The 27,927-nt window shown below is 35.1% G+C and overlaps 1 protein-coding gene across 2 annotated transcripts; it reads left to right on the top strand.

Moving 5' to 3' along the window:
• The first annotated feature begins 96 nt into the window (after nt 1-96).
• Nucleotides 97-17,635, top strand: LOC136032719 (high mobility group protein I-like). 2 transcript variants are annotated; one of them, XM_065713030.1, is made up of 4 exons: nt 97-216; nt 7,865-7,962; nt 11,675-11,782; nt 17,423-17,635. In XM_065713030.1, the coding sequence occupies exons 2-4, from the start codon at nt 7,882-7,884 to the stop codon at nt 17,519-17,521; spliced, it is 288 nt and encodes a 95-aa protein (XP_065569102.1). In that variant the 5' UTR covers nt 97-216; nt 7,865-7,881; the 3' UTR covers nt 17,522-17,635. The 2 variants fall into 2 exon arrangements, with proteins under 2 accessions (XP_065569102.1, XP_065569101.1); XM_065713029.1 differs by lacking the exon at nt 97-216 and adding an exon at nt 251-323.
• The last annotated feature ends 10,292 nt before the right edge of the window (nt 17,636-27,927 follow it).

Raw genomic sequence — 27,927 nt, 5'->3', positions numbered from 1 at the left:
TATAAATATTCTATACACAATATTAATTTATAAATATTTATACACAATTTATAAATATTCACACGAATATTCAATTCCTTCTTTATCGTATTTAATATACAGGTTTTGACGCCATTATTAAAACCAACCAATAAGAGCCTTTGCCTCCAAAAGTCTCATCTGGCGTCGGATCAAACGCTTCAGCGGAATTCTCTCAAAGTAAAGGAGCGCTAAATTGTAAGTGAAATTTTCAATATTTTGTGCCTATTTTTCGATTTTTCTGAGGTCCGTAGGAATTTTTTCTTGGTTGGAGGATTTTTTTATGCTTTGTCTAATCACTAAAGGTTATTTTAGTAATTTTTATGATGTGTTTTATGCTAGTTATAGGGGTATTTTGAATTTTTTTGTTTCTCTGGTTGTCATTAGACGCCATGTCTGATTTTTGAGAGTGAACGTAGGTAATTGTTTTTAATTTTTGATTGGCTCAAATATAATGTAAGAACTGTGAGAAAAATGTTATGTAAAGATTAATGACTATATTTTATACTTCATATTTTTTAAAAATTTTTGGTCATATGGTTTAATATACAAAAATTGGCAAAATAAGCCTTTTTTAGGCATATCTCCGGCATGATTTTTTGCTTGTCTCTGTGGCCTGAAAGAATTTTTTTGGTAGTCCAACAGAATTTTTAGGGGGTGCGAAGATTTTTCTATGCTTTGTTTGATCACTGACGGGTATTTTGGTAATTTTTGTGATGCGTGTCACATTTGTTGTAGGGGTGTTTTGAATTTTTTGTTTCTCTTGTATTCTTTATAGGCCATGTCTGATTTTTGAGGGTTGATGTGAGGAACTGTTTTTGAATTTTTAATTTGCATAAGCGTGTAAAAGTAAACGCTTTGAAAAAAAATGTTCTGTGAAGATGAATAATTGTATTTTATGCTCAGCATTGAAAAAAAATTCAGCCCAAAAGTTTAATGTATAAAAATTAATAAAATGAAGCTTTTTTAGACATATCCCCGGCATATGTCTATATATAGGGGGCATATGTCTTCCCGGTGCTTGTCTACGGTCCGAAGGATTTTTAGTTTTTGGTGTCCCAGAAGAATTTTTGTGGGAGTGAGGATTTTTCATGCTCTGTTTGATACTAACTGGTATTTTAGTAATTTTTAAGGTGTGTTTCAAATTTATTATTGGGCTATTTTGATGTTTGTTTTTGTTTCTCGGGTATTGTTTAGACGCCATGTCTGATTTTTAAGAGTGTATGTGAGTAATTTTTTCTAAATTTTTATTTACATTGGTGTTAAAGTAAACATTTTAAAAAAGAATGGAATTTAAAGCGAGAAGCTATACTTTATACTCATTACTTTTTAATAATTGTTAACATTATATTTTAATGTATAAAAAATGGCAAAATAAGCCTTTTTTAGACATATCTCCGACGTCATTTGTTGTTCGTCTCTGTGGCCTGAAAGAAATCTTCGATGGCCCAAAGGAGTTTTATTTTTAAATTGCGGATTTTTATGCTCTGTTTGATCACTAACTGGTATTTTAGTAGTTTTTTGGGGAGTGAGGAATTTTCAGGCTTTGTTTAATCACTAATTGGTACTTTAATAATTTCTATAATGCGTTTAAAATTAGTTAGGGGACTTCGGAATTTTTTTTGTTTCTCTGATATTCGTTAGACGCCATGTTTAATTTTTGTGTGTGGATGTGAGTAGTTGTTTTTAAATTTTATTTGCATTACCGTAAGTGTAAATATTTTGGAAAAATTGTTTGAAAATAAGTATCTATTTTCTTATGCATATTTTTTTTTAATCTTCGGCTCTATAGCTCAATGGATAAAAATTGGCAAAATAAGCCTTTTTTAGATACGTCTGAGGCATGGTTTGTTTCTCGTCTCTGTGGCCATAAGGATTTGCTTTATGTCCCAAAGGATTTTTTTAGGGTGAGGAGTTTTTATGCTTTGTCCGATCACTTGGTATTATAGAAAATTTTAAAATGCGTTAAAATTTTTTAGGGGACTTTTTTTTCTGACATTCGTTAGACGCCATGTCTAATTTCTGTGTGTGGACATGATTAGTTGTTTTTAATTTTATTTGCATTAACTTAAGAGTGAGAATTTTGATAAAATCGTGTTTTAAAGATGAGTAACTTTATTTTATGCATAATGTAATTTTTTTTTTTGTTTATTTTCAGCTTTATAGCTTAAATTATAAAAATTGGCAAAATAAGCCTTTTTTAGACATATCCCCGGTATAATTTGGTGCTTGTCTTTTTAGCCTGAAGGGTTTTTCTGGAGCCCGAAGGAATTTTTTGGGTACTGAGGATTCTTCAGGCGTTCAAAATTATTTAGGGGACAGTTTCGATTTTTTTTTTCCTGATATTTGTTAGACGCCATGTTTAATTTTTGTGTGTGGATGTGAGTAGTTGTCTTTAGATTTTATTTGCAGTACCGTAAGAGTAAATATCTTGAAAAAATTGTATTCGCAAATGAGCATCTATTTTCTTATGCATATTTTTTTTTTTTTAATCTTCGGCTTTATAGCTCAATGTATAAAAGTTGGCAAAATAAGCCTTTTTTAGACACATCCGAGACATGGTTTGTTTCGTCACTGTCGCCTGAAGGATTTCTTTTGTGCCCCAAATAATTTTTTTTAGGGTGTGAGGAGTTTTTAGGCTTTGTCCGATCACTAATTGGCATTTTAGAAATTTTTATAATGCGTTTAAAATTAGTTAGGGGACTGTTTTTTATTTTTTTTTTTTTTTCTCTGACATTCGTTAGACGCCATGTCTAATTTCTGTGTGTGGATATGATTAGTTGTTTTTAATTTTATTTGCATTACCTTAAGATGCGAATTTTGATAAAATAGTGTTTTGAAGATGAGTAACTTTATTTTACGCATAATGTTTTTTTTTTATTTTCAGTTTTATAGCTTAAAGTATAGAAATTGGCAAAATAAGCCTTTTTTAGACATATCCCTGGCATGATTTGGTGCTTGTTTTTTGGCCCTAAGGATTTTTCTGGAGCCCGAAGGAATTTTTGGGGACTAAGGATTCTTCAGGCTTTGACCGATCACTAATTGGCATTCTAGAAATTTTTACAATGCGTTTTAGATTATTTAGGGGACTGTTTCGATTTTTTTTTTTTTTTTTTTTTTTTTTTTTTTTTTTGTTTCTCTGATTAGTTAGATGCCATGTCTAATCTGTGTGCGGATGTGAGTAGTTGTTTCAATTTTTATTTGCATAAACATTTTGAAAAAAAAATTGTGGTTTGAAAATGAGTATCTATTTTCTGGTGCATAATTTTTTGTTTATTTTTGGCTTATAGCTCAATGTATAAAAACTGGCAAAATAAACCTTTTTTAGACACATCCGAGGCATGGTTTGTTTCTCGTCTCTGTGGCCTTAAGGATTTCTTTTGTGTCCCAAAGGATTTGTTTAGGGTATGAGGATTTTTCAGGCTTTTTTCGGTCACTAATTGGTATTTTAAAAATTTACGCTGACTTTTGAGCTTGAAAGTATGACACTAGACAACTGAAAGTTGAATTTTCTATTTTCAGCTTTATAGCTTAATGTATAAAAATTGGCAAAATAAACCTTATCTAGACACATCCCTAATATGGTTTGTTTCTTGCCTCTGACCTGGAGGATTTCTTTGATGGCCCTAGGGGATTCTTTGTTGGTGTAAGGATTTTCCACTTTTGTTTTGATCAATAATTGGTATTTTAGTAATTTTAATTATACGTAGCCTATCAAATTTGTCATAGGGCTATTTTGATTTATTTATGATTTTTTAAATTATCGGCCCTATATTTTAATGTATAAAAAGGCAGAACAAGCCTGTTAAGACATATCTGCAGCATGATTTATTGGTTATTTCTGTGGCCTGAAGGATTTTTTTTTGAAAATTTAGAGTTTTTATGCTATGTTTGATCATTAACTAGTATTTTAATAGTTTTTAATGGTGCGTTTCAAATATAATATCAGGGTAATTGGAATTTTTTTTTTCCATCTGGTATTCTTTAGTCTGACTTTTGAGAGCGGATGTAAGTAATTGTTTTTAAATTTTTATTGATATTAGCGTTAGAGTAAACACTAAAAATAAACTGTGTGAAGATGAATGACTATTTTATGCTTAATATTTTATGCACAACATTAAAAAAAAATTTTTGGCCTTATAGACGATGTATGAAAATTGGCAAAATAAGCCTTTTTTGACATATCCCCAGCATGATCTATTGCTTTTCTCTGTGGCCTGAGAGATTTTATTGGTGACCCAAAGAAATTGTTCGGGGGTTGAGGATTTTTTTTTTATGCTTTGATCACTACCTGGCATTTTAGTAACTTTTATGGTGCGTTTCAAATTAGTTACTAGGATACCATTATTTTTTTTTTCTTAGATCACACTGCTTTTCCATTCACGAAAATTAAGCAAGAAAAAAATGGGTTTTAATTTTAACAAAGCAGTGAGCAAATTTCACTGCTTTGTTGAAATTAAACCCGTTTTTTCTTACTTAATTTTTCGTACTATGATTTTTTTTTGTCTGGTGTTCATCAGACGTCATATCTAATTTTTCGATTCTAGGCATTTACCTCCCCCTGGAAAATTCTCCCCCGACAATACCCTCCCCCCAAAAAAAAACACCCCCCTGCGAAAAAGTGGGTTTTCCAAATTTGAGAATTTGTGAGTTTTTTTGTTTCGTTGAGAAGTGCCAAGGAAAGGGAAAAAGAGCAATTTACACATCATAAATATCTTGAAAACTTAGAAAAAAACGCAAATCCATCTTTGTTCAAAAGACTTGCATATGAACCTCCGCAATTTTTGGCAGTAGCGGGTGCCAAATTAAAAATAAAGAAAAAAAACAAATGTGAACGAGAAATCATCAAAATTGGGCTAAAAATGCGTGGCATCAAAATTTTTAAGAAGGTTTATCTTTCATTTGAAAGCATAGTTGGCTTTGGGAACCAATCAATCAATCAAACAATTTATTAATACTAAAAGAAAAACTATTACAAAAGTAAAGCGGTTACTAGGCCCAAGAAGCATTGCTTGTAATGGACCACAAAGAAGAAGAATAAAACACTTAATAAAATATATACAAAAAAAAACACTGGAACAAGATAAGGACATTTAACAGATAGGATATTTAAAAAAGAGAGAGAAAAATTATTGAACTGGAAAGACCCGACGAAACAATAAATTCAAGTTTTTACGGGCGTAAGTGGTGTCAGTCTGCAAGTTAGTTTTTATCATCTTCCAAGTGTAAAACTACACCAAATCACCATTAATAAATGAATGAAAATCAAAACGAACAGAGATTACATTAGATAACCTAGTCAAACTCAAAACGAGCAAAAACTAAATGAAGTCTGGCCACCGATTTTTGAGAGTGGATGTAAATTAAAATTTTTATTTGTATTAGTGTTTGAATAAACATTTGGGACAAAATGTGTGAAGCAAAATGTATATTTCATGCTTAACATAAAAAAAAAAAAAAAAAAAAAAATCCGGCCTTGCAGTTTACTGCATAAAATTTGTAGTCTAGTGTATACAAATTGTTAAAACAAGCCTTTTTTAGACGCGTTCCCGGCAGGATTTGTTGCTTGTCTTTGTGGCCTGAAGGATTTCTTTGGTGGCCCAAAGGATTCTTAAGGGGTATAATGATTTGTTTCGTTTTTGGTTTGATCACTAACTGCTATTTTACTAATTTTTGATGTGATTTAAATTAGTTATGGGGCTATTTTGATTTTTTTTTTTTTTTTTTTTTTTTTTTTTTTTTTTCGAATTGTCGGTCCTACAGTTTAAGGTATAAAAAATGGCAAATTATACATATATTTGGCATGATTTGTTGCTTGTCTTTGTGGCCTGAAGGTTTTTTGGTCGCTCAAAGGATTTTTTTTTGGGAAATGATTGTTTTCGTGCTTTGTTTGATCAATAACTGGTATTTTAGTAATTTTAATGGTGCATTTCAAACAGGTTACGGGTATATTTTTTTGGGGGCTATTTTTTAGACGCAGGTCTGATTTTGAGAGTGGATGTGTGTAATTGCTGTGGCAACGAGCATACACACAGTTCCTTTTGATTTAGTTTTAAAGTAACATCGTCTTTTAAACCACAATGGGTAAATTGCATAACTGGGGAGGGGGAGGGGTTGATATACCCAGTATCCCTAGAGACATAGTTACTGGACCGTTCATCGATACTGAACAAAAATGTCTTTCTCAGCATCTTGATTGTTTGTGCTTGGAAAATTAATGGGCTTCGGGGGATTGCTGCTTGCCCTCCAATTACTTTTAAATCTTAAAAGGGGCACTGGAACTTTAATTTCAATAAAAAGCCTTATATGCCCCCGGGGGCATAACTTACAATCCTTGCCCCTGGGCTCTGGGAGTTAGTGTCAACCCTGGAGACCCTGGAGATATTGTTCTGCAATCTTTTCATTTTTTTGGATAAAATGGCTATCTCATAATTTTGATCGGATGCATTTGGGAAAACAGGGCATGGGAGGGCAGCTTTGCCCTCCGACCATCTTTGATTCTTAAAAGGGAACTCAAACCCTCAATTTCCAATCAAATGAGCCTCTTACAAAGTTTATACGACCACCCCATTTAAAAAAAACCTTATTTGCCCCAGGGGCATAGCTTACAACCCTCACCCCCAGACTCTGGGTGGTTGTGTCAACCCCGAATGCCTTGTTATACGATCTTTAAACTATTTTGGACAAAAAGGTTATATCAAAATTTAAATCAGATGCATTTGGGGAAAAAAGGACGTGGAGGAGGGGCTAGTTGCCCTCCGGTCACTTTTGACTCTTAAAAAGGACACTAAAACTTCTGATTTCTAATCGGAGCCCCTCTCCGAAGTTTATACGACCTTTGGCTCTATAAAAACCTTATATATTAATAATAGACAATTAATGTAATTTATAGTCCTCAACTGGGTGTGAGGAGGTTGACATCCCCAAAGATATAATTACTGCGCCTTTTAACTATGCTAAACCCAACTGCTACCTCAAAATTTTTGTAGGATGTGTCTAGGGAGATGAAGGGCTTGGAGGGGCTGGTTAACCTCCTATCACTTTTGACCTTTAAAAATGGCGCTAGAACTTTTAATTCAAAATCGAAAAAGGTCCCTTTGCAGTCTCTATGGCTACTCCTTCTATATAAAGTTCCTTGGTCAAAAAAAAATGAGTAATGCATTAGTAAATTCGAACATAGAGCAGAATAAGCACTATGTTCTTTGTTTGTGTTTCTTCTGCTCTGTTTTAATCTACTTGAAAGGGTTATTTTTTCTTTTTTTGCATTGAAGACGGGTTGATTGAGGACTTTGTCGAAATAGCTGCTCATTTTCACTTCTTTTTATTACACTGGCTGACATTGCCTTCATTTTTCTCGGTTATTTTATTATTCATTTATTATTTTTTCTTCTTTGTCATACGCCATACACCGCTAAGGTTCGTGTGGATTGATATATTTCCCAGATTTCCAACCATTTTCCATAAAAAGTAAAATGGAGATACGTTTTAACCAAATCTTTGGAGACGGCTTCCGTCCAGGAGTGTTTTTATTGAGACCGTGAGTGAAGCATTTTTTTTATGAAAAAGTAAACGCTATATTAATCATTTGTAAATTGGTTTTCATTATACTGTCTAATATACTAAATGATGGATTATTTAAAAATGTTAAATTGTATATTATGGTTTACCATGAATTTATTAAATATAATAAAAATATATTAAAATGAAATCGCATTGCAGTACCATTATGCTCAGTTAATATTATAAGGCACTAAGTGAATTGATCACTCGATTATAGGCTAAATAATATCTGAATTTACTTTTGGCTAACATTAAGCTTATTTGTTTGAAATTTTTCTTTTTGTAGATAGTCAAATAGCCAAAATGTCTGAAAGTGACACAAAGAAAAGAGGACGTGGCCGTCCAGCTGCCGAAAAAGGAGATGCATCTGTGGCAGAAGAAACAGTAAGCCTTTTATAAATTATACATTATGCCAGGACAATTATACCGTACATTATACAAGGACAATCTTTGTAACAAGGGTGCGTCAGGTCAGGCGCGTAAGCAGGAATTTCTTATTTTTTTTATTGGGGGAGGGGGCACAATCACAAAAAAGCTGATGATTTGAATGAGAACTGTCCAGGAATGCGTGCGTGCCTACATCAAGTTGTTTCCAAGGGAAACTACTTCCTACCCTAACGTCGTGCATACATATGTTGCGCTTATTTCGAATCCTGATCGTTCGAGAATCATTTAGGTAAATGATAATTATTTAAAACTTGAATGCGTTTCTCTCTCATCCTAGATGAAGCGCAAGCAAAATGAATGAACTTTTAGAGGTTTTACCTTCACGGTGCTAGAATAAAGTAAAAAAGAGTTCACCTCCTGTGGTACGAGAGAAAACAGTTCCTCTCGGGAACAAGGCACAGTGCAATTCCAAGGCACTTGCTACACAGGATTTTTGTCTTCCTCTGACAAATTCGGCAGCGTTTTTGATCTTTTCCGAATTCAGGAAAATTGTTGTACCCGTCATGTCGCACGTCTGTAGGGTGGGTAGGCTATGCAGGTATTTTTCGTGGAAGAGTACCTTCGGCTTCCAGAGATAATGGTCTACCAGGGCGCCTTCGTGATGTGTCGGAGTATCCGAGAGAGCATGCAATGGAGGTTTTGAACTTCAGTAGAGGCATTGGTTTTTCATTGGACTGCCAGCAGTGACGACGATAAATAAGCCAGCAGTGACGACGATAAATAAGCCAGCCATTGACTACTGCACTGTCAAGAAAGTAGTAGAATATGCGCATATACCACTTTCTTGTCTTTAGGTTTGAGCGATAGAGCTCAATAAGCATATCAGCCAAGTCCACACCACTCATGTACTTGTACTCTTTGATCACTGCAGTCCTTTCGATTTCCACTTTCCTTTCGCAGTCCTTTCGATTTCGATCCTTCTCGGAGGAGCCCCAACGTCTACAGGTATCCTTGGGCTCAACTGCAACGTAGTTCGACACAAGCGTGACCGCTTTGTTATCGTACCAGCGCACCAAGCAAACTTCTGTCGATTTTTCAACTCTCCAGTCGACGTGTCCCTGATCAAAACGTTTCAGTTCCTTTTCTTCCATCAGTTGACATCCTGAAAGACGGTTCTGACAAACGGTTCCAGCGCAATCATATCCAATCTCCTTCAGATGAACGACAAGGTCTACGATCGAAAACCAATTGTTGAAAAATATCTTGTGCCTCGTGTGTTTCAGGGATCTCAAGAGCCTCATAAAAGCATCTCCAACAAGACCGAGGGACCTAGCTTCCACAGTTTCTCGGCCTTTGTATATTTCAATGTCGTACATTATCCCACTATTTCCAGCTCGAGTAAATACTTTGAATCCCCACTTGTGCGGCTTGTTTGAGAGATACTGCCGCACAAAAGATCTTCCCTTGAATGGGATTATCTATTCATCGATATTGTGTATTTCTTCAGGCTCAGCTCTCCTCAAAATTTCTCGCAGCAGGTCAACTATGGGCCTCACCTTGAACAAACGATCATGTCCAGGATCGGTCTTTGGCTTGCACTTACTGTTGTCATTGAAGTGCAAATACCTTCGAATCAATGCGAAACGGTCTCGGGACATCTTTTCAGAAACAAGAGTATAGTTCAGCTCCTCCCAGTAGAGCTTGTAGCTAGGCAATCTTATTATTCCCATGTAGAGAGATATTGAAAGGTAAGACTATATCCCTTGTTTTGTGACATCGATGAATTTGTTGTCCTTCGTCATTGCATAGCGATTCGTCTCTAGCAATATCTTATCAATCATTTCATCAGAGAAAAACATAGAAAAAAATTCGGCTGGGGACATGGACTCTGTTGGTGGGGGAGTGTATGCACACTTAACTTGCTGATTTTCAATATAAGGTTCGAAGTCCTTGTAAAGCCACTTGTATTCGCCCCTCTTTCGTCGGTTTACCTTTTTGGCAGAATGTTGCTGATCTTCAGCCCCCGACCAAAACGTCAGAGCTAGTAGAGGGCCCAAGTTCTTCAAGATCGTGGGACTCAAGAAAGTTATAGGGAGGAACTGTCTCGCATCGGTTCCAGCTGGATTAACTCGTAGAAGTCGGTTAGTTCGGGGTTCGGTGGTAAATACTGATTATCACTCGTCATCATCGGAATCTGAAAGGTCCGACATCTCGGAAACATCTCCATCTGGTAGTTCCATAAGCATTTCTAAGGCTCGTTCTGGTTCAAAATTTAGCCAAACGCGCGAGTTTCGTTACTTCTTCAATGCCTTCTCAAATTCGTCACCCATCTGGAAATATACTTTGGATATAAAATCGCTAAAACATATTCAAATATGTTAAATTTACTTATTATTTTCCTTCGATGTTCTTTCATGCAATAGCCGTCAAGTTGTTGACCCTTACGGACGGATGTCCTTTCAAAAGGACAGCTTGTCAGAACCTAGTTCATACACCAGCACTGTTACCGTTGGATCCTAGTCTCTTATCAAATTCTAACTTAACACTATCTAACTGCACTCTGATTTTTTTCTAGAATTAAATTTTAATAATATTTTAATCATTACCCACTTTTCACCCCTTTCTGGACCTATCTCACCAATCTTCGCCTAGCAACTGAACCGAGCGTCCACCGCCTTTTGCGATATCTTGTTCGATTCGTCCTGAACTTCCGAATAAGTACAAAGAGTTATTAAGTACATAAAGGGTTAGTATAAAGAGTATAAATTAAAGGGTTAGATAATTGTGTTTTTACTGCTATCATCATGGTTCATCTCGATCGAGTCATGCAAGGATTGACTGATTCTTTTTATTTTTTTTTGTTAGTGATGTAAGCTTTATCGGGGGAGGTCTTTGCTGGTGGCATAAATGAAAAAAGCACAATCTCATCAAAAGATATGCTGTCTGAAATCGATGATAAATGAATACGTGTGTATATAATCAGAGAAGAAAACGCGGTGTCAAATTTGCTCCTTTATTTACTCATAGAAGTGACAATAACGAAGAGTCAAACCAAAATAATAGTGATAGCAAATTACTGCGAAATAACACGAAAATAGGTCCGCATATAGATATTGGGGGCTTTGCCATTGTACCCCTCCATAATCTTGGCATTATTGCGGTTTTTTATACAGTACCTTACATTTTCAATTAGTAGTCAATTCTGGGGTGCTTTGTTTATAGTTTATTATAGTATATTTTAGTATAGTATAGTATATTTAGTATAGTATAGTTTAGTGTAGTATAGTATAGTTATATTATAGTATAGTTTACCCCTCTGAACATGGTAAATATGACCCAACAAACCTCTACAGTTCAATTTGTCGTCTTTTGCATTGTACTTAGATTACTAATACTTAGAATTAGTAATAGTAATATATTTTAAGTAATGTTTAGACCCAAGTATACTCTGAAGCAGCCTCTAAGAGTTTTACACGTCCCCTTTCCACTTTCTCCAGTATATTTTGACACTACTACTACTAATAATAACTCACTGCAGCACCAAGCCATCTGAGGCCAACACAGCTACGCACGCTCCTCCTCCAACCTAATCTATTTAAAGCCTCCATCGTTACACCCTCCCGGGAAGTTCCCATAGTCTTAGGAATAAACATTTCTTTCTTTACTCTTCAAACTGTTTTCTATTTCCTGTATTTATTTCTTTTTTTAGGTCCAGAAAAGAAAGTCTGAAGATGCAGGTGAAGAGGAAGCACCCGCTAAAAGAGGTAGAGGTCGTCCAAAGGGCTCTGGAAAAAAGAAAGCAGCCGCAAAGCCCAAGGTGAAGTTTTACCTTCTTGTACACTTATCCTTTTTTGTTTATAGAAGAGTTTTGGTGGGGCTATCGTTATAAGTTATACTCCAGGGGTACATAAGGTTTTTATAGAAGGGATGATAGTATAAACTTCAGAGGTGACTCGTTCTATTGTAAATCCGAATTTCTAGTACCCTTTTTAAGAGTCAAAGCTGATCGAAGGGCAACCAACCAACCAAAAACGCATACATTTTTTCCATATTCATTTTGTTATGTTTTTACAAGTCGGACAAACATTTTGGGGGGTGGGGTTTTGGTTCAATGTGTTTGGTTTTGGTTTCAATGCTGTTTGTATACGGAGAAAAATAGCTTCGGCTCAGTGAAAAACTTCATTGTGGCTATATTTCAATAGATACTCAGTTGGTAAATTGGTTAGGTTACCAACTGCAACGGGGTTAGGTTACCAAGCTGCTTATACAACGGGGCTGCATTTTGCATGCAGCCCCGCTATACTTATAACTTTAAAAATGCGTCAAAAATTTGTTTATATTTATTTTTCTTTCGTTTTTATGAGTCAGACAAACATTTTGGGGGAGGGGGAGGTATACTGCCTAGCGCCCCACCCCTGGATTTATCCTTTCTTGTTTATAGGATACATTTATCCTTTTGTGCTTATAGAGGAGTTTTGCTGTCGTCCTTTAAACCAAATAAAAATCTATGAATTCAGTTTGTAGTGAAGCGTAAAAGTGTTTATAATACTTTTTTTTAAGGTTGGTTCAGCATATACATAGGAATTTATTTCAGGGGCTGAAGGGCTGGCACAGGGACGTATGCAGGAATTTATTTCAGGGGTTGAAGGGTCGGCAAAAGGACGCATACAGAAATTTATTCCTGAAGGTTGAAGAGATGGTATAGGCACGTATAAAAGATTTTATTTCAATAGGCTGGAGGGCTGATACAGGCACGTATAAAGGAATTTCTTTCAAAGGTTGAAGGGTTAGCACAAGGACGCATGCAGGAATTTATTCCTGAAGGTAAAAGGGTCGGTAAAGGCACGTATAAAGGAATATATTTCAGGGGTTGAAGGGTTGGCACAAGGACGCATGTAGGAATTTAGTCCTGAAGGTTGAAGAGTCTGTATAGGCACGTATAACGGAATTAAAGGAATTTATTTCAATGGACTGGAAAGCTGGTACATGCACGTTTACATGAATGTATTTCAGGGGTTAAAGGGTTGGCACAAGGACGTATGCAGGAATTTATTTCTGGGGTTGAAGGGTTGGCACAAAGACGCATACAGTAAGTTATTTCTGAACGTTGAACGGCTGGTATTTGCACTTAAAAAGGAATTTATTTCAGGGGTTTAAGGGTTGGTATAGGCACGTATAAAGGAATTTATTTCAGGGGTTGTAGGGTTGGCTCAAGGACGCATGCAGGAATTTATTCCTTAAGGTTGAAGGGTTGGCATAGGCACATATAATAGAATCCATTTCAGGGGGGTGAAAGGTTGGCATATGGACGTATGCGGGAATTTATTTCAGGGGTTGAAAGGTTGGCAAAAGGGTTAAATTTCTAAATGGCTGACGCATGCAGAAATTTAATCCTGAAGGTTGAAGGGTTGGTATAGGCAAGTATAAAGGATGGCATATGGTTAAAGGGTTGGCACAGTGACGCGTGCAGAAATTGGTTGCAGAAATGAAGGTTAAAGGGTTGGTAGAGGCACGTACACATATACAAGAATTTAATTCAGGGAGTTGAAGGGCTTACATAGGCACGAATGGTATAATTTTAGTTTCATTCGTAAAAATGTCTAGAAAGTGGTAATTTTTATATCAAATTGAATGAATTGTCAATTAAGCATTAGTCGATTATAGAACTGTCCTATAGTAAAACTGTGTAACTAAAATTGGAATGAGGGAAGGGCGTTTGTAAAAATTTCTTATGGGATATCTTTTACTTAAGCACTTTCTTCCAATCCACGTCTGTTATCCCAATAATAATTGTGTTAGACCTTCTTGCATCTACTACGAGTTTTTTTTTTTTTTTTTTTTTTTTTTTTTTTTTTTAATACAATGATAGCTCTTGTTTTATTTTTATTTATTTTTCATTTTTTTTTTTTTTTTTTTTTAAGTTATATTAATGCCTAGGAGTTAGTTGAATACCAACGAAATATCTCTCAGAACTTACATAAAAATAGAAATAGGATAAAAGAAGGATCTGTGAAAAGGCATTAAATACTTAGTAATTTAGACTTATCTACAAAGATGTGTGTGGGTTTTTTTTCAGTGTTTATACATACAGCATACAAATAGGACCATTAAACTATACTATTGATAATACAGTTCTCAAATTAGCAATATTCCTAAAAATAGTCAAATTAATTTCTTTATATTATTAGCAAAAGTTAAATTTAGAAGGGGAAAAGGCAATTGTGAACTACTATTTTTTAAGGTCTTTTCTTCTTCTGATCACAAGCCAAATATCACATAGAAATGGCCAAAAAAGAAACAAAACAAAATAGAATTTTAGTAAAATTTATCTAGCAAACATTTATTTGTTTGTGTGTTCTTATACATAAAACATAAATTAAAACTATTTATCACTACTTATTCTGTACTATTAATAAAACAACGCTCAAATTAAAATCACACACACACTCAGAAAATAAACAATTCAGTAATGATCAAAATTTTGGTCTTAACGACTATAATCTAGTCTCAATGACAAAATTTGATTTATAAATGACCAAAAATAGAAACAAAATAAAACTTTAGTAAAAGAGACTTGTGTAGCAAATATTTATTTGTTTTCTGTGTTTGTACATACAACATAAAGTAAAACTATTGGTCACTACCTAATGTATATTATTAATACAACAACCTCGAATTAACATCCCAAAAAAAAAAAAAATATTCGTTAATAAGTGCGGTAAATGTTCATCACAGAGACTCTGGTGTATAAACACACGTCTTTTGCGCCAAAATAGAATAGTGCAGAAGGAACAAAATGCCAACAGAGGGGAGGGGCTGCACCTCCTGGGAATTCAATTCTCAGGTCATTCTTCCTGGACCGGCCCCAGGACTGATCCTTCTCTGCTGGAAATCATGGAGTAATCATTTGCCCAAAGACTCTGCTGCTGATTATGGACATCCATAAATACTTCATAAAGTTAAAAAAGTTCAGCAGCAGTGTGAAAATTCACGCCTTAAAAAAAAAAAAATCGACGCTTCGACAGATCTGCAAAAGAAATTCTTCCCCTTTTCAATACTTGTGATTGAATATAAGGGTTGTTCAGTTAGTAAATTATAGTCCCAGTTAGAAAGTATAGTTAGTAAATATAGGATCTGAAAAATACGATAGTAAAATTCCATTGGAAAGGCGTCTGGGTAGTAGAACATCTGAAGGATGACTTACAGCTCTGATGAATGTTTAGTTAGTAAAATAGGGGATCTGAACCACATCTACACGATAGTCAAATCCCAGTGGAAAGACGTCTGGACAGCAGAACATATGAAGGATGGCTTACTGTTCTTATGGATGTTTAGCTAGTAAATAGAGGATCTGAAACACATCCACACGATAGTCAAACCCCAGTGGAAAGACGTCTGGACAGCAGCACATTTGAAGGATGACTTACTGCTCTTATGAATGTTTAGCTAGTAAATAGAGGATCTGAAACACATCCACACGACGGTCAAACCCCGATTGGAAGACGTCTGGACAGTAGCACATCTGAAGAATGATTTACTGCTCTTATGGATGTTTAGCTAGTAAATAGAGAAGCTGAAACACATCTACACGATAGTCAAACCCCGATTGGAAGACGTCTGGACAGCAGCACATCTGAAGGATGACTTACTGCTCTTATGGATGTTTAGCTAGTAAATAGAGAAGCTGAAACACATCCACACGATGGTCAAACCCCGATGGGAAGACGTCTGGACAGAAGCACATCTGAAGGATGACTTGCTGCTCTTATGGATGTTTAGCTAGTAAATAGAGAAGCTGAAACACATCCACACGATAGTCAAACCCCGATTGGAAGACGTCTGGACAGCAGCACATCTGAAGGATGACTTACTGCTCTTATGAATGTTTAGCTAGTAAATAGAGGATCTGAAACACATCCACACGATGGTCAAACCCCGATTGGAAGACGTCTGGACAGTAGCACATCTGAAGGATGACTTACTGCTCTTATGAATGTTTTGCTAGTAAATAGAGGATCTGAAACACATCCACACGATGGTCAAACCCCGATTGGAAGACGTCTTGACAGCAGCACATCTGAAGGATGACTTACTGCTCTTATGGATGTTTAGCTAATAAATAGAGAAGCTGAAACACATCCCAACGATAGTCAAACCCCGATTGGAAGACGTCTGGACAGTAGCACATCTGAAGGATGACTTACTGCTCTTATGGATGTTTAGCTAGGAAATAGAGAATCTGAAACACATCCAAACGATAGTCAAGCCCCGGTGGGAAGACGTCTAGGCAGCAGCACATCTGAAGGATGACTGGCAGCTTATGGATGTTCTAGTTGCCTTTGGGAGCACAGGAAGAACTAAGGTCCAAGGATATAACTTTTTTTTATTTATTACTACATCTCATTATCCACTGATTGTAATCTATTGATTTCTTTATGATGCGACGCTTTGAGATTCGCTCTCCGCTGGCTAGTATAGTTATCTTGTTGTAGCTAGTCCTCTCATTCAGGTCAATCCTATTACCCTATGCATGGGACTTGACTTAGGAATATTGATATTAATAATGCCTCTATCGGGAAACATCTACCTTATGGAAAGGCAATATAAACCTGTGTTTCCATTGTTCCCAGTTTTTTTCGGAGCTCCTCCAAATTTTCTTCGTAAAAAGAAATTAATTTCTCCAAAATATCCACCTTAATTTACGTCCATAAATATAAGAACGTTAACGCTAAATGTGGATCGTTAATTTTCCGGAAGACCTTGGAGAACCAATTTTCCCCGGGAAATTTGGAAAACCCGAAAATTTCAAGGATTGTGAAAGTACTGATACTAATGACTTATTATTGATACTTACAAAGACGCGATACAAAGTCTACTATATATTTTAGTTTTCTACTTCAAATTTCTACGACAAGTTTTCTACTTTTACACATTGGTTCTTATTATTAATACCTTTGAATTTTTTCTAATAACATTTAGAAATGGAAGGAAGAGACTAGTATAAACCAGGAACAATAAAAGCTTTAATACCGCTCTCTGAGGGACTCCAGCCCTATCAAGAGCATTCTCTAAGGCCAACCTGACTTTCATACATAATGATGATAGAAGGTAATAAGCTTACCTAAGCTATGGATGTCAGGTGATTGATTTTTCTTCTAACGATAATTTCGACAGGACCTGTCGAAATTATCGTTAGAAGAAAAATCAATCACCTGACATCCATAGCTTAGGTATGATAGAATTAGGTATATGATTGTTATGCAATGCTCTTGATTATGATGATAGAAGGTAATAAGCTTACCTAAGCTATGGATGTCAGGTGATTGATTTTTCTTCTAACGATAATTTCGACAGGACCTGTCGAAATTATCATAATCAAGAGCATTGCATAACAATCATATTGTCGATAGTGTATCTTATTGCCCTCTTGTTTAAAGCAAAATATTAAATTTTTCAGGCTGCCCCTGGCACAGGTAGAGGACGAGGTCGACCACCTTCAAAGAAGAAGGCTGAGTCAGCTGAAGAGGATGAAGGAAAAGATGCTGAGTCATCATAATTTCAATTTCTACCTCATTTTTGCACACTGATGTTGCTAAGAAGATTACATATATGCAACAACTGTTTTTTTTGTACTATTAAAAAATGTTTATAAAATAAATATTAATCTCTACTAGGTTGCCCATTATAATCGGTTGAATAATGTCAAAGCCACTCTATCATATTTTTAGATAAAAGAAAGAATAAATATATCTTGGAATGTACTGTCTTTCCGTTGATGATTAAAATGGAATAAAAATATAAAATAACGGAAAAAATTTCAATAAAAAATGTGACAAAATATGTAGCCTATTATAAATGCCAAAATATGCTGGCTTCACATCCAGAAGGCGAAAAAAAACTAAATTAAGTTATTTTAAATTAAATAACTTAGATTCTTAGTTACTTAAATTATTAAAAACTTAAATTATCTTATCAACAGAGAAGAACAACTAAATTAAAAAGTTAACATATTTTTATACTCTTTCTAGTAATATTTTTTGTATTGGCATCTTTTTTTGTACAGACATTTACTAAATAAGCTCCACAGTCAACAAATATTTAAATTATATTTGTCAGTTATTTTGGATATGAAAAAATGGAATTCACAGCAAAAATCTGGTGATTATTACGATGTTGTCCTTTTTTTATACTAGTAGTAATTTTAGGTCGAATTCTACAAATTCTGGATCTGAGAAGTAATCTATTGCATACTTAACGTTTGCAAGATTGTCCTATGAGTAATCTAATAAAAAGTCAACTTCAATGCATAATGGATTTACTCAAGTCAAAAAATAAGTAAAAACATGGGGTAATAATTAGAGGTATACAAAACCTCCATATAAGCTCCGAATTTATCAAGGTTAAAAAATAAACCTATTCCTCTTTGAAATCTATTATGACATTACTGACCTTGGAACATGGCGGTTTTCATGCTTGAAAATCGCCATGTTCTATATTTTTTCATTTGGTTGTTTCAACATTTCGAACTTTTTACGGTAGTACCACATTGTCGTCACTGTTGCCATATTGAACCATTATAAAGCGCTTTTCTTCTGTAAAAACTGATTATTTTTTTTTCTGTAGAAAACGCTTTCTTCTGTAAAAAAAAAAACGTTTTCTTCTCTAACAAAACGCTTCAATAACACAAAGACATGGCGATGGAGTATCAAAAAAAAGAAAAAAAAGGCACATTCAAAAATAGGGACAAATATATACAAAATAAAAACACGAATAAACTAGACTTTTCAGCCATAGTAATATATATTACTAGTCCATAAATTTACAAATTAAATACAAATAATAACTAAAACTTGCAATTAGAATACATTTTCTCCCTAAATACATTTCTAAATTTTTCAAACCTTGTTATTTCGTTAATTGTCTCATCACTACTATTCCATAATTTTATTCCTCAATAAATAAAGGAAAACTTAGACATCGTAATGACGGTAATTGAAGCATTGCTTGTTATAATCGTGGCAATCAGGCCTAACCTGAAAAATGCCTGAGAAACATGAAGGTAAATTATTATTATTATACTTGAATAAATATATATAAATAATATAACTGGAGTAAATATATAGATAATATAACTGGAATAAATATATAAATAATATAACTGGTGATAAAAATCCCGTAAGCCAAAAACTGGTAAAATTTGTTGTCTTCCATGCTCCAATCTCACAGAATCCCTATAAGATTTAGGGCAGAGTAAACGGATTGCATTATTTTGGAGAACTCGAATTGGATTCGTTAGTGACGGACTAGTCCCTAACCATGCCGAATAACAATATAAAATATACAGATGTATCACACAGAAATAAAACAACCCTAAAATGTGATGCGGGGCAAAGTGTGCGACTTTTTTAAGGATTCCGATGAAATCGCTGACATGTTCACAACATGTTTCCTAAACGACCAAGTTTCATCAGCTATAATACCTAATCACCATATATATATACCTATACCCAATTAATGATATATATATATATATATATATATATATATATATATATATATATATATATATATACCCAAAAAAAGCAAAATTTTGCAAAAGTCTTTATTGTATCAGTTTTATCATAGGCCTGTCGTATCATTGCTTAAAATATATACAAATTTATTCATTTCGGCTTTATGCATACCCCAATACTAAGCAACACTTTTCAAAAGGCTGTATTGTATCAGTTCTCTCATAGGGTTATCATATCATCGCTTAAAATATACACGACCTTATTAATTTCGACTTTATGCATACCCCAATACTTTTCAAAATAAACTGTATCATCAATTGTAATACTTGACACAAGACTTCCTTTAAATCTCGCAATAACTGTATTTTAATCGAGAAATCCATGGATAGTATATAGCTATTCTCGAGAATATAATAAAACTACTCTTAGCCGGGTGAACTTGTAGTTTATCTACGCTCATCCAAGTTGAAACTCTGTCTAACGACTCTTTACTTTAATTCAAGTAGTCCCTTCTCAGTTCTTGAAAGACAAGCAAGCAACGTGTCATCAGCAAACGCCGGTGGATCCGTGGATCACGGAATAATTCACTGAAATTGTTTGTGATATTTGACATGGTTTGACTTAGGTCATTTACGAAAATTAAGAATTATAGCGGTCCAAGAACAGAGACCTGCAGAACTCCAAATGTAATAGGAAAGCTTGATGAACGCTTTGAGTCAATCTGAACATACTGTAGCCACAAAACTAAGAATACACGTAGAAAGTTAAGAACAGGAGCTCTTATGTCACAAAAACCGCACTTTAGAAGTAGGAGATCATAATCTACTGTGTCGAAAGCTTTAATTATACCTAAAATATTGCTAAAATCCTGTAAACTTCACCCAGCGCTTGATAGAATACGCTGCTTAGATAGGCAACCGCTTGTTCTGTTGTGTAAGCATGCCAAAATCCGAATTGGGTAGGATTTAACACATTACAACGCTCCAAATAAACATAAAGACGGGCAGCAAAGCACTTCTCTAAAACGCGTGATAGTACAGGAAGAACAGAAATCAGCCTATAATTTCCTAAATTACTTGCCACACCACCCTTATGAACAGGAGTCACACGAGCTACTTAAAAAAACAAGACGGGAAGAAACCCTCTTTTAATGCAGAACTGATTAGGGACCAAAGGGGCTTCTGGTTTAGTGGCAGAATAAATTTAACCATTCTTAACGATATGACATCACTACCAGAGGCATTACTATTCATTTCGTAGATGATCTGTTTCATCTCACTTAATGATACAGGGGCTAAATACATTGAAACCTCAGAACCAATATGACCAAGGTAGTCAAAAATGCTTGGATCATGCAACATCGGACAGATTCCTTCCCTAACACGCTTTCCTACCGCTGAGAAGTAATTTCCGGATATCTCCGAGACATCATCAGCGCTTTTGGGCATTTCACCTTCTTATTTAACTATTTCAAGTGGGATCGTTTTCTTTGGCAGCTGAGGTACTTCTTTAATCATGCGCCATGTTTTTGCTGGACATCCCAATACACCATCAAACTTCCTAGAGTAAAATTCTCTTTTTGCTTTTCTTAATAATCGATTCAGAGTATTGTGATAATTATAATATGTTCTATCGCTTAAATCGCATTTATGATTGATTTTTTTTTGTAAAATCGATCTCTAATACGCATCAATTTTAGAAGGTCTGGAGTAACCCATAACTTTTTTGGGGTTGTCTTATGCCGTCATTTTTTCCTTTGACAATACCTTCTAATTCACATTGGATAATCTGACAAAATAAATTAAACCTCTCTTCATTATTAGATGCAGTTGACAAAATATTATCCCAACTCATCTGAGATAAAAAAAATTCTTGTAACCCAAGAGAATTGTTTTATTTACATAATGCCAAGAAAACTTTTTTTAACCTTCAACTTTTTCCTAGAGGGATAGCATGTCTAGAAAACACAACAAAAGGGTCAGACGTGTCACTAACAACAAAACGGGGGGAATGAGGGCTAACACAAGGGAATACAATATCAATGCATGTCGCAGATGTATCTGTGATCTTCGTATGTATGTCGATTGATGGAAGCAATCCATATGATGTGAGAATATTCAGTAGTAGGCTGCTCTTTACATCTATTTCAATCAGGTCAACGTTTATATCACCCAAAAAAAAACACGGGAGATTCACAGGCAACTTCTCAGGCTGTGCCTCCAAAAGATCAAAGAATTCATTATATGAAGAAGTCGGTAGGGGGTAGAGAACTATTAAATAGCAAGAATAAGCATCTAAACGAAGATGAAGGATGAGTAACTCCAACACCATTCCCCTACAAATAGTTAAATTGCTCCGAATGACCACTTCAATATCCGATCTAATATGTACGGCAAGGCCCCAATGTTGACGTAACTGCCTTTTTTTGTCTAAAAATTATATCCCCCTAGACCAAGCAACTCTGAATTATGATCATTAAGTCATGTCTCAGTTAAAGCTATCACCTGAAAAACAGAAATATTAGCTAAATCTTCCATAAAGCTATCATTTGAATTTAGCCCTTGGCAATTCAGATGAAAAATATTGGAAAAATTTCCAGGTTTAAACCATATAGGACCAATCTTACACGGTAAAAATAATTCGAATCTTCGGGCTGCAAGCGAATACCACACCCATGGTCCGAAATTCCACTAGAAAAATCATTAAATCTACACGCAAATCTGCCACTCAGCACAGTTTATTATGATATTTTACCATAGTTGGGGCGTAATATTTTGCATAGATGACGTTGGTAATATACTATTTCATAACGTTTGCTGAAAATCACTTTGAATATTCTCTAACTTAGCCAATCGATCATCCAGAGACTGAAGTTTATTTTCAAATGAGTCTAATTTTTTTCCATTGTCACTTAAAAGCCCAAACACCCTTTGGATGCTATCAGCTAAAGTTGCCAACGATATATTTGAGATTGAGGCTGAACTAGTACCTGATACGTCAAATGATTTTTTTGAATTCCCACCTCATCATGCCTCATCATGCTCATCATCCTCATCATGCTTTGATCGTTTTTATCCGCCCCGTTGTTAATAATTGCAAAATTATTTAAAATTCAATTCATAATAAAAGTCCAAATTTTATTAATAGTAACCGATATAGTAAAATTTGGCTCTGGCAATATACCATTGGTATCCTTACTTAAGTAGGTAAACCGATAATTGCCTCTTAGTAATATACCTTTAGTATTCTTACTTAAACAGGTAAATCAGTATCCAAATAAACATTATCAGTGAGATTCAATATCCAATTCGCTTGAAATTGATAACCGTGAATGATGGGCGGGCACCAGGAACCGAGGTATCACTCAGTCAAAGTCATGATCGCTACTCAAAAATTAGAGTCTTAATAACAATGGATGCATAAAAAAATGAGTTTTAATACTTATTTAAAATATGTAAAGTTCATCAATTTAGTGGTATCCATCAAAAGTTACAAGCCTGAGAAACATTTCCCGATTTTGAAAAAGGGATGAAAAGCCTTAAAAAATCAAGTGATCTTAATGAAAATCACTCCATCAGCTTCAGCATACCAGTGAACCCTACTGTAGAGGTTTCAAGCTCCTATGCACAAAAATTTTGAATTTTGTATTTTTGCCAGAAGAAAGATTACGGATGCGTGTTTATTTGTTTTTTCTCCATGGGTAAAGGAACATTTAGTTTTTAGCGTAATTTGCGAATTAAAAACGTGTGGGGTTAACCTACGCAATAGCCCTAGAGGTATAATTACTTGACCGTTCAGATATGCTGAACAAAATGGTTGTCTTAAAATTTTGATTGGAAGTGTTTGGAAAATTACGAGTTAGAGAGGAGGGCTGATTTCCCTCCCATGACTTTCGACTTTTAAAGAGGGCACTAGAACTTTGATTTCTAATCAAATTAGCTTCTTTAAAATATGAATAATATTACTAACTATGATAGAGCAGCACTGCCCATATCCTTATATAACTTGTATTGCTTATATGGCCTTTTAATACCTGCATGCATATACTTTTTCGTTTAATTGACACTCCCCCAAACATTCCCTTTAAGTTTCAACTCATTTCCATTAATGTCTTTAGTTACAGTAACCGTAGAAGCAATATCAAATGTATACACAGTGTTTTCTGGCTAATTCCAAATCCACCATAACTTACCCCAAAATGTCTGACTTACTAGTGTAAGCCGTTATTGTGATAGGGCTTTGTCACCTTTTTTACAATCTACATGATCATAGTTCATTTTGATTTAGTTCAACAACTTCCTAAATATTCCTTGAAAGCTTCACCTTAATACCCTTAGCTTGTGTAGTACCAACAGTTGTAGTAGCAGTAGTGGCATTAATAGCAGTATGCACATAGCACCTTCAGTTTTTTTTTCAACATCAACTCCAACACATGATGAAAGTTTATACTAAATACCATAAATCGTTCCTGAAGTATTCCTGATGCCGTCCCCTTGACAACCTATGTGGGCATAGTGTGTTTCGATTTAGTTCAATACAGTTTCAATATCGTACAAAATTTTCACCTGAATACCCTTAGCTTTCGTAGCAATAGTAACAGCACAAATAGTTATAGCAATAGCAGTAGTAGTAGCAGCAGTGGAATTAATAGTAGTAGTCTTAGCTTTATTAGCAGTAGTAGCAGTAATAATAATAGCAGCAGTAGCTATAGGAGTAGAATTAGTAGTATTATGATGCAAATATTGTCTTTTGGTTAATTCAACATCCCCCAAAACAAGCCTTGTAAGTTTTAATTTCACATACAAAATTGTTCCTAAGATTTTGCTGATATGCCCTTTTAACAACATGCAGATGGATGGCGTGTTGTGATTCAGTTTATCTTCCCCCTAAGAATTTTCTGAACATTTCACCTTCACATCCTTAGGTATAGTTGTAATAGCAGTCACAGAAGTAGCGTTAACGTTCAACTTAATACGATTAACCGTTTCTATGAAATTGTCGATATGTCTTTTTGATAACCTGTATATTCATATATTTCTTGAAATTTTCATCTTGATGCTCTTGGCCTTACAAGTTGGAGCAATAGTAGAACTAGTGAATTTTTTCAGGGGTATTAATGTTAGTAGCAGTGTGCACATATTGCCTTTTGGTCAATTGATCTTCTCTTAAGCATTCTCTTAGAGTCGTAACTAAATCCACAAGTCAATTCTTCAGATACACTATTTTGAGAATCTTCATGCACATGGTGTCTTCTGTTATAGACTTCTGTCTATAGACTTATGTTCTGTCTATAGACGTTATGTTCTGTCTCTATAGACTTATGTTCTGTTATAGACTTACCTTTATTGTTTTACTAGTATCATAGTACCTTGAAATGGTAAGCCGTTTCAAAATATCGCTGATGTACGCTTTTGACACCCTTTTCATCTTAATTCTCTAAACCTTACAAGGCGTTGCAATTGAAGTAGTAGTTGGAGTAGTTTAGTGGCAGTAGTAGTATTAGTAAAGTAGTAGTGGTAGTAGTATAATAGTGACATGCATACATTACTTTTTTGTCAATGATATCCATCGGAATAATTAGTAAGATTCTATCGGAGAAATATATTCTATCATTCATGGATCGCAGTTGCAGATTAGCACATGCGGCAATATCTATCGGAATAATTAGTGAGATTCTATCGCAATAATATACTCTATCATTCATGAATCCCAAGTGACCCACGGATAACAGTTGCAGAGCAGCACATGCAACGATATCTATTGGTGATATTTAACGATATTACTTCGTTCAAGTGACCCATGACTCATGAATCACAGTTGCACACCAGCACATGCAACAATATTTATGATCTATGATCTAATATCAACAATATCTATGATATCTATGATAACAATATGAACGATCTTGGGATCATTCATGAATCCCAAGTGATCCACGGATCACAGTTGCAGAGCAGCTCTTGCAGCGATATCTATCGGAATAATTAGCAAGATTCTACCGGAATAACAGACTCTATTATTCATGAATCCCAAGTGGCCCATGGATCACAGTTGCAGAGCAGCACATGCAACGATATCTTTCAAAAGAATTAGGAAGATCCTATCGGAATAATACACTCTATCATTCACGAATTTCAAGTGACCCATGAATCACAGTTACATAGCAGCACGTGTAATGATATCTATCTGAATAATTGGTAAAATTATATCGGATAATATACTCTATCATTCACAAATTCCAAGTGACCCATTGATCACAGTTACAGAGTAGCACATGCAACGACATCTATCAAAATATTAGTAAGATGCTATCGGAATAACACACTCTATCATTCATGAATCCCAAGTGACCCATGGATCACAGCTGCATAGCAGTACATTCAACGATATCTTTCGGGATAATTAGTAAGATTCAATAGGAATAATATTCGCTATAATTCATGAATTCCAAGTAACCCATGGATCACAGTCGCAGAGCAGCACATACAACGATATCTCAAGAGCAATAAACGTAATCTCAATTGAGACCAGATTGAAAAACTGCAAAACACCGAAGTTCTCATATTCTAGCCGTCTGGCACTGGTAGTTGTGGCACGTCTTTTATCAATGAAGCTACTAGCAAAGTTCTGGGGATCAAGAGCTGTTTAAAGAAAGCACGAGGAACCATTTATATTTTCAGAAAGTTAGCGCAGGTATACTGACAAACTAAGATGACAGTGACGAGACAAGAGGCCGAAACAGTTTACAAAAACTGTTGCGACAATGTCGTATTGAGAAATCCTGAGAATATAAGGACACCTTCAAGGTGCTGATCCCTAAAGATGGATCAATTAATTTCACACATAAGAAAATCCCACTAATACATTAGATCCAAGCATCTTGATTTCTCCTCTGGTGTAAATTCAGTTCGTCTTGATCCTCTAAGAAGGGTTTTTGCCACACAATTATCATAATGTGGGGAAGTGGCTATTTTCTCAAATCCTACTGAAAGCCACTTCCCCTTTACAAAATTGACCCTGGTAATTACAACGCAAAAGACCAGGCGAGCTGAACGGCTACTATCTTTTGCAACTCCTATGCCGTCTAAAATCTCGGTAATTTAATTTATGGATGACTACCTGTTTGGCTTAACGGCCAGGATCCTTTGTAACTCTTAATTGCCGTGTAAAATCTTGGCAATTTATGAATGACTACCTGTTTGACCTTTTAGTGGGTAGATTGATCAGGGGCCAGATTTTCTCCAATAGGAAACTCACGTTTTGGGCCTTGGATAGGACTATTCTTACTTTGAAGGGATGCCAGATTAGCACCAAAAGCCAGTCTCCTCCATGACTATCTAGTGACTCGTTTATAACCTCAGAATTCTTCTTTATTCCAGAAAGGTTAGAGACTAGAGTTGGCGCTAGTTATCAACAGGAAACTTAGTTAGAAGCCTTTTCTTTTTGTGGACGTAGATTGGTGTGAGTGGAGGGAAATTTACATCACCAAACGAGCAAAAACGACTAAATTTTCAGTAAAAATTGCCCAATTACAGAACCATTTGCTTGTATGGCAACATCTTTGGCGATACAACCATAGATGGTGCTAAATCATTTGTTTTCCTTGACAGCCTATCAACTTCAAGTAATTACAGTTAAAGATCAATCATAGTAAGACTAGGACTGGTTACAAAACTTTAGTCATATTTTTACGGAAGTAATGCCCAGCCAATACCCCTGAAAGGCCGTCTCTTCAGCGCCTGACAATTTTTATTCTTATGAATTGAAGTGATAATCGGACAAATCGAGCAGCTGTTTACTTTCGAAGGAAGGGTACACGGTGCAACTCCTCCCCCCCACAACCTCAAGGTATACATACAAAATATCAAACCAAACATAATTCGTTTTCGCTGTTCAGTTACTATCATTACATGTAATTGATCGAAGACTAGGGTAGATACTACGACGCTTTGAAACCTGTAGCCTTAATTCTAGAGAACATTTGAGTATTTTTTTATGGTACCAGTAGAAGGAATAGGTGTCTTTATAATTTTACCCTCCACCTCACCACACCCCTCAGATTTTTACTGGCGCCCTCTTTTATTACTCCTTTTTTAGAACAGATTTGTCAATTATTGGCACCTTTGTCAATCTGCTCACTCTGTCCAAACTTGTCAAAAATGACAAGACAGCTTTTTCAGTCTGTGGTACCCCACAGTATGCGCTTTATACGTCATGTAGAAACGAGTGAGCCCCTTTCCTGGTGATGAGGGGAAACTACACATACACAGTTAACAAATGTGAAACACATTGAAAAATTAAAATTATTCTTTGTCATTACACAAGTTCTTTTCTTTGAATCCCGTTTCTACTACATAAAAACATTGACTGCTTCCATGATTTTGAATATAGAAATGTCTAAAATCCTTTTGCGCTTAGTGAAAAATAAATTAAAAGGTAAAAAAAAAAG

The sequence above is a fragment of the Artemia franciscana genome, chromosome 11 (assembly GCF_032884065.1).
Source record: "Artemia franciscana chromosome 11, ASM3288406v1, whole genome shotgun sequence".
Classification (NCBI taxonomy): Eukaryota; Metazoa; Arthropoda; class Branchiopoda; order Anostraca; family Artemiidae; genus Artemia; species Artemia franciscana.
The sequence above is the reverse complement of the archived record's forward strand: the minus strand, read 5'-3'. Positions and strand labels throughout refer to the sequence as shown.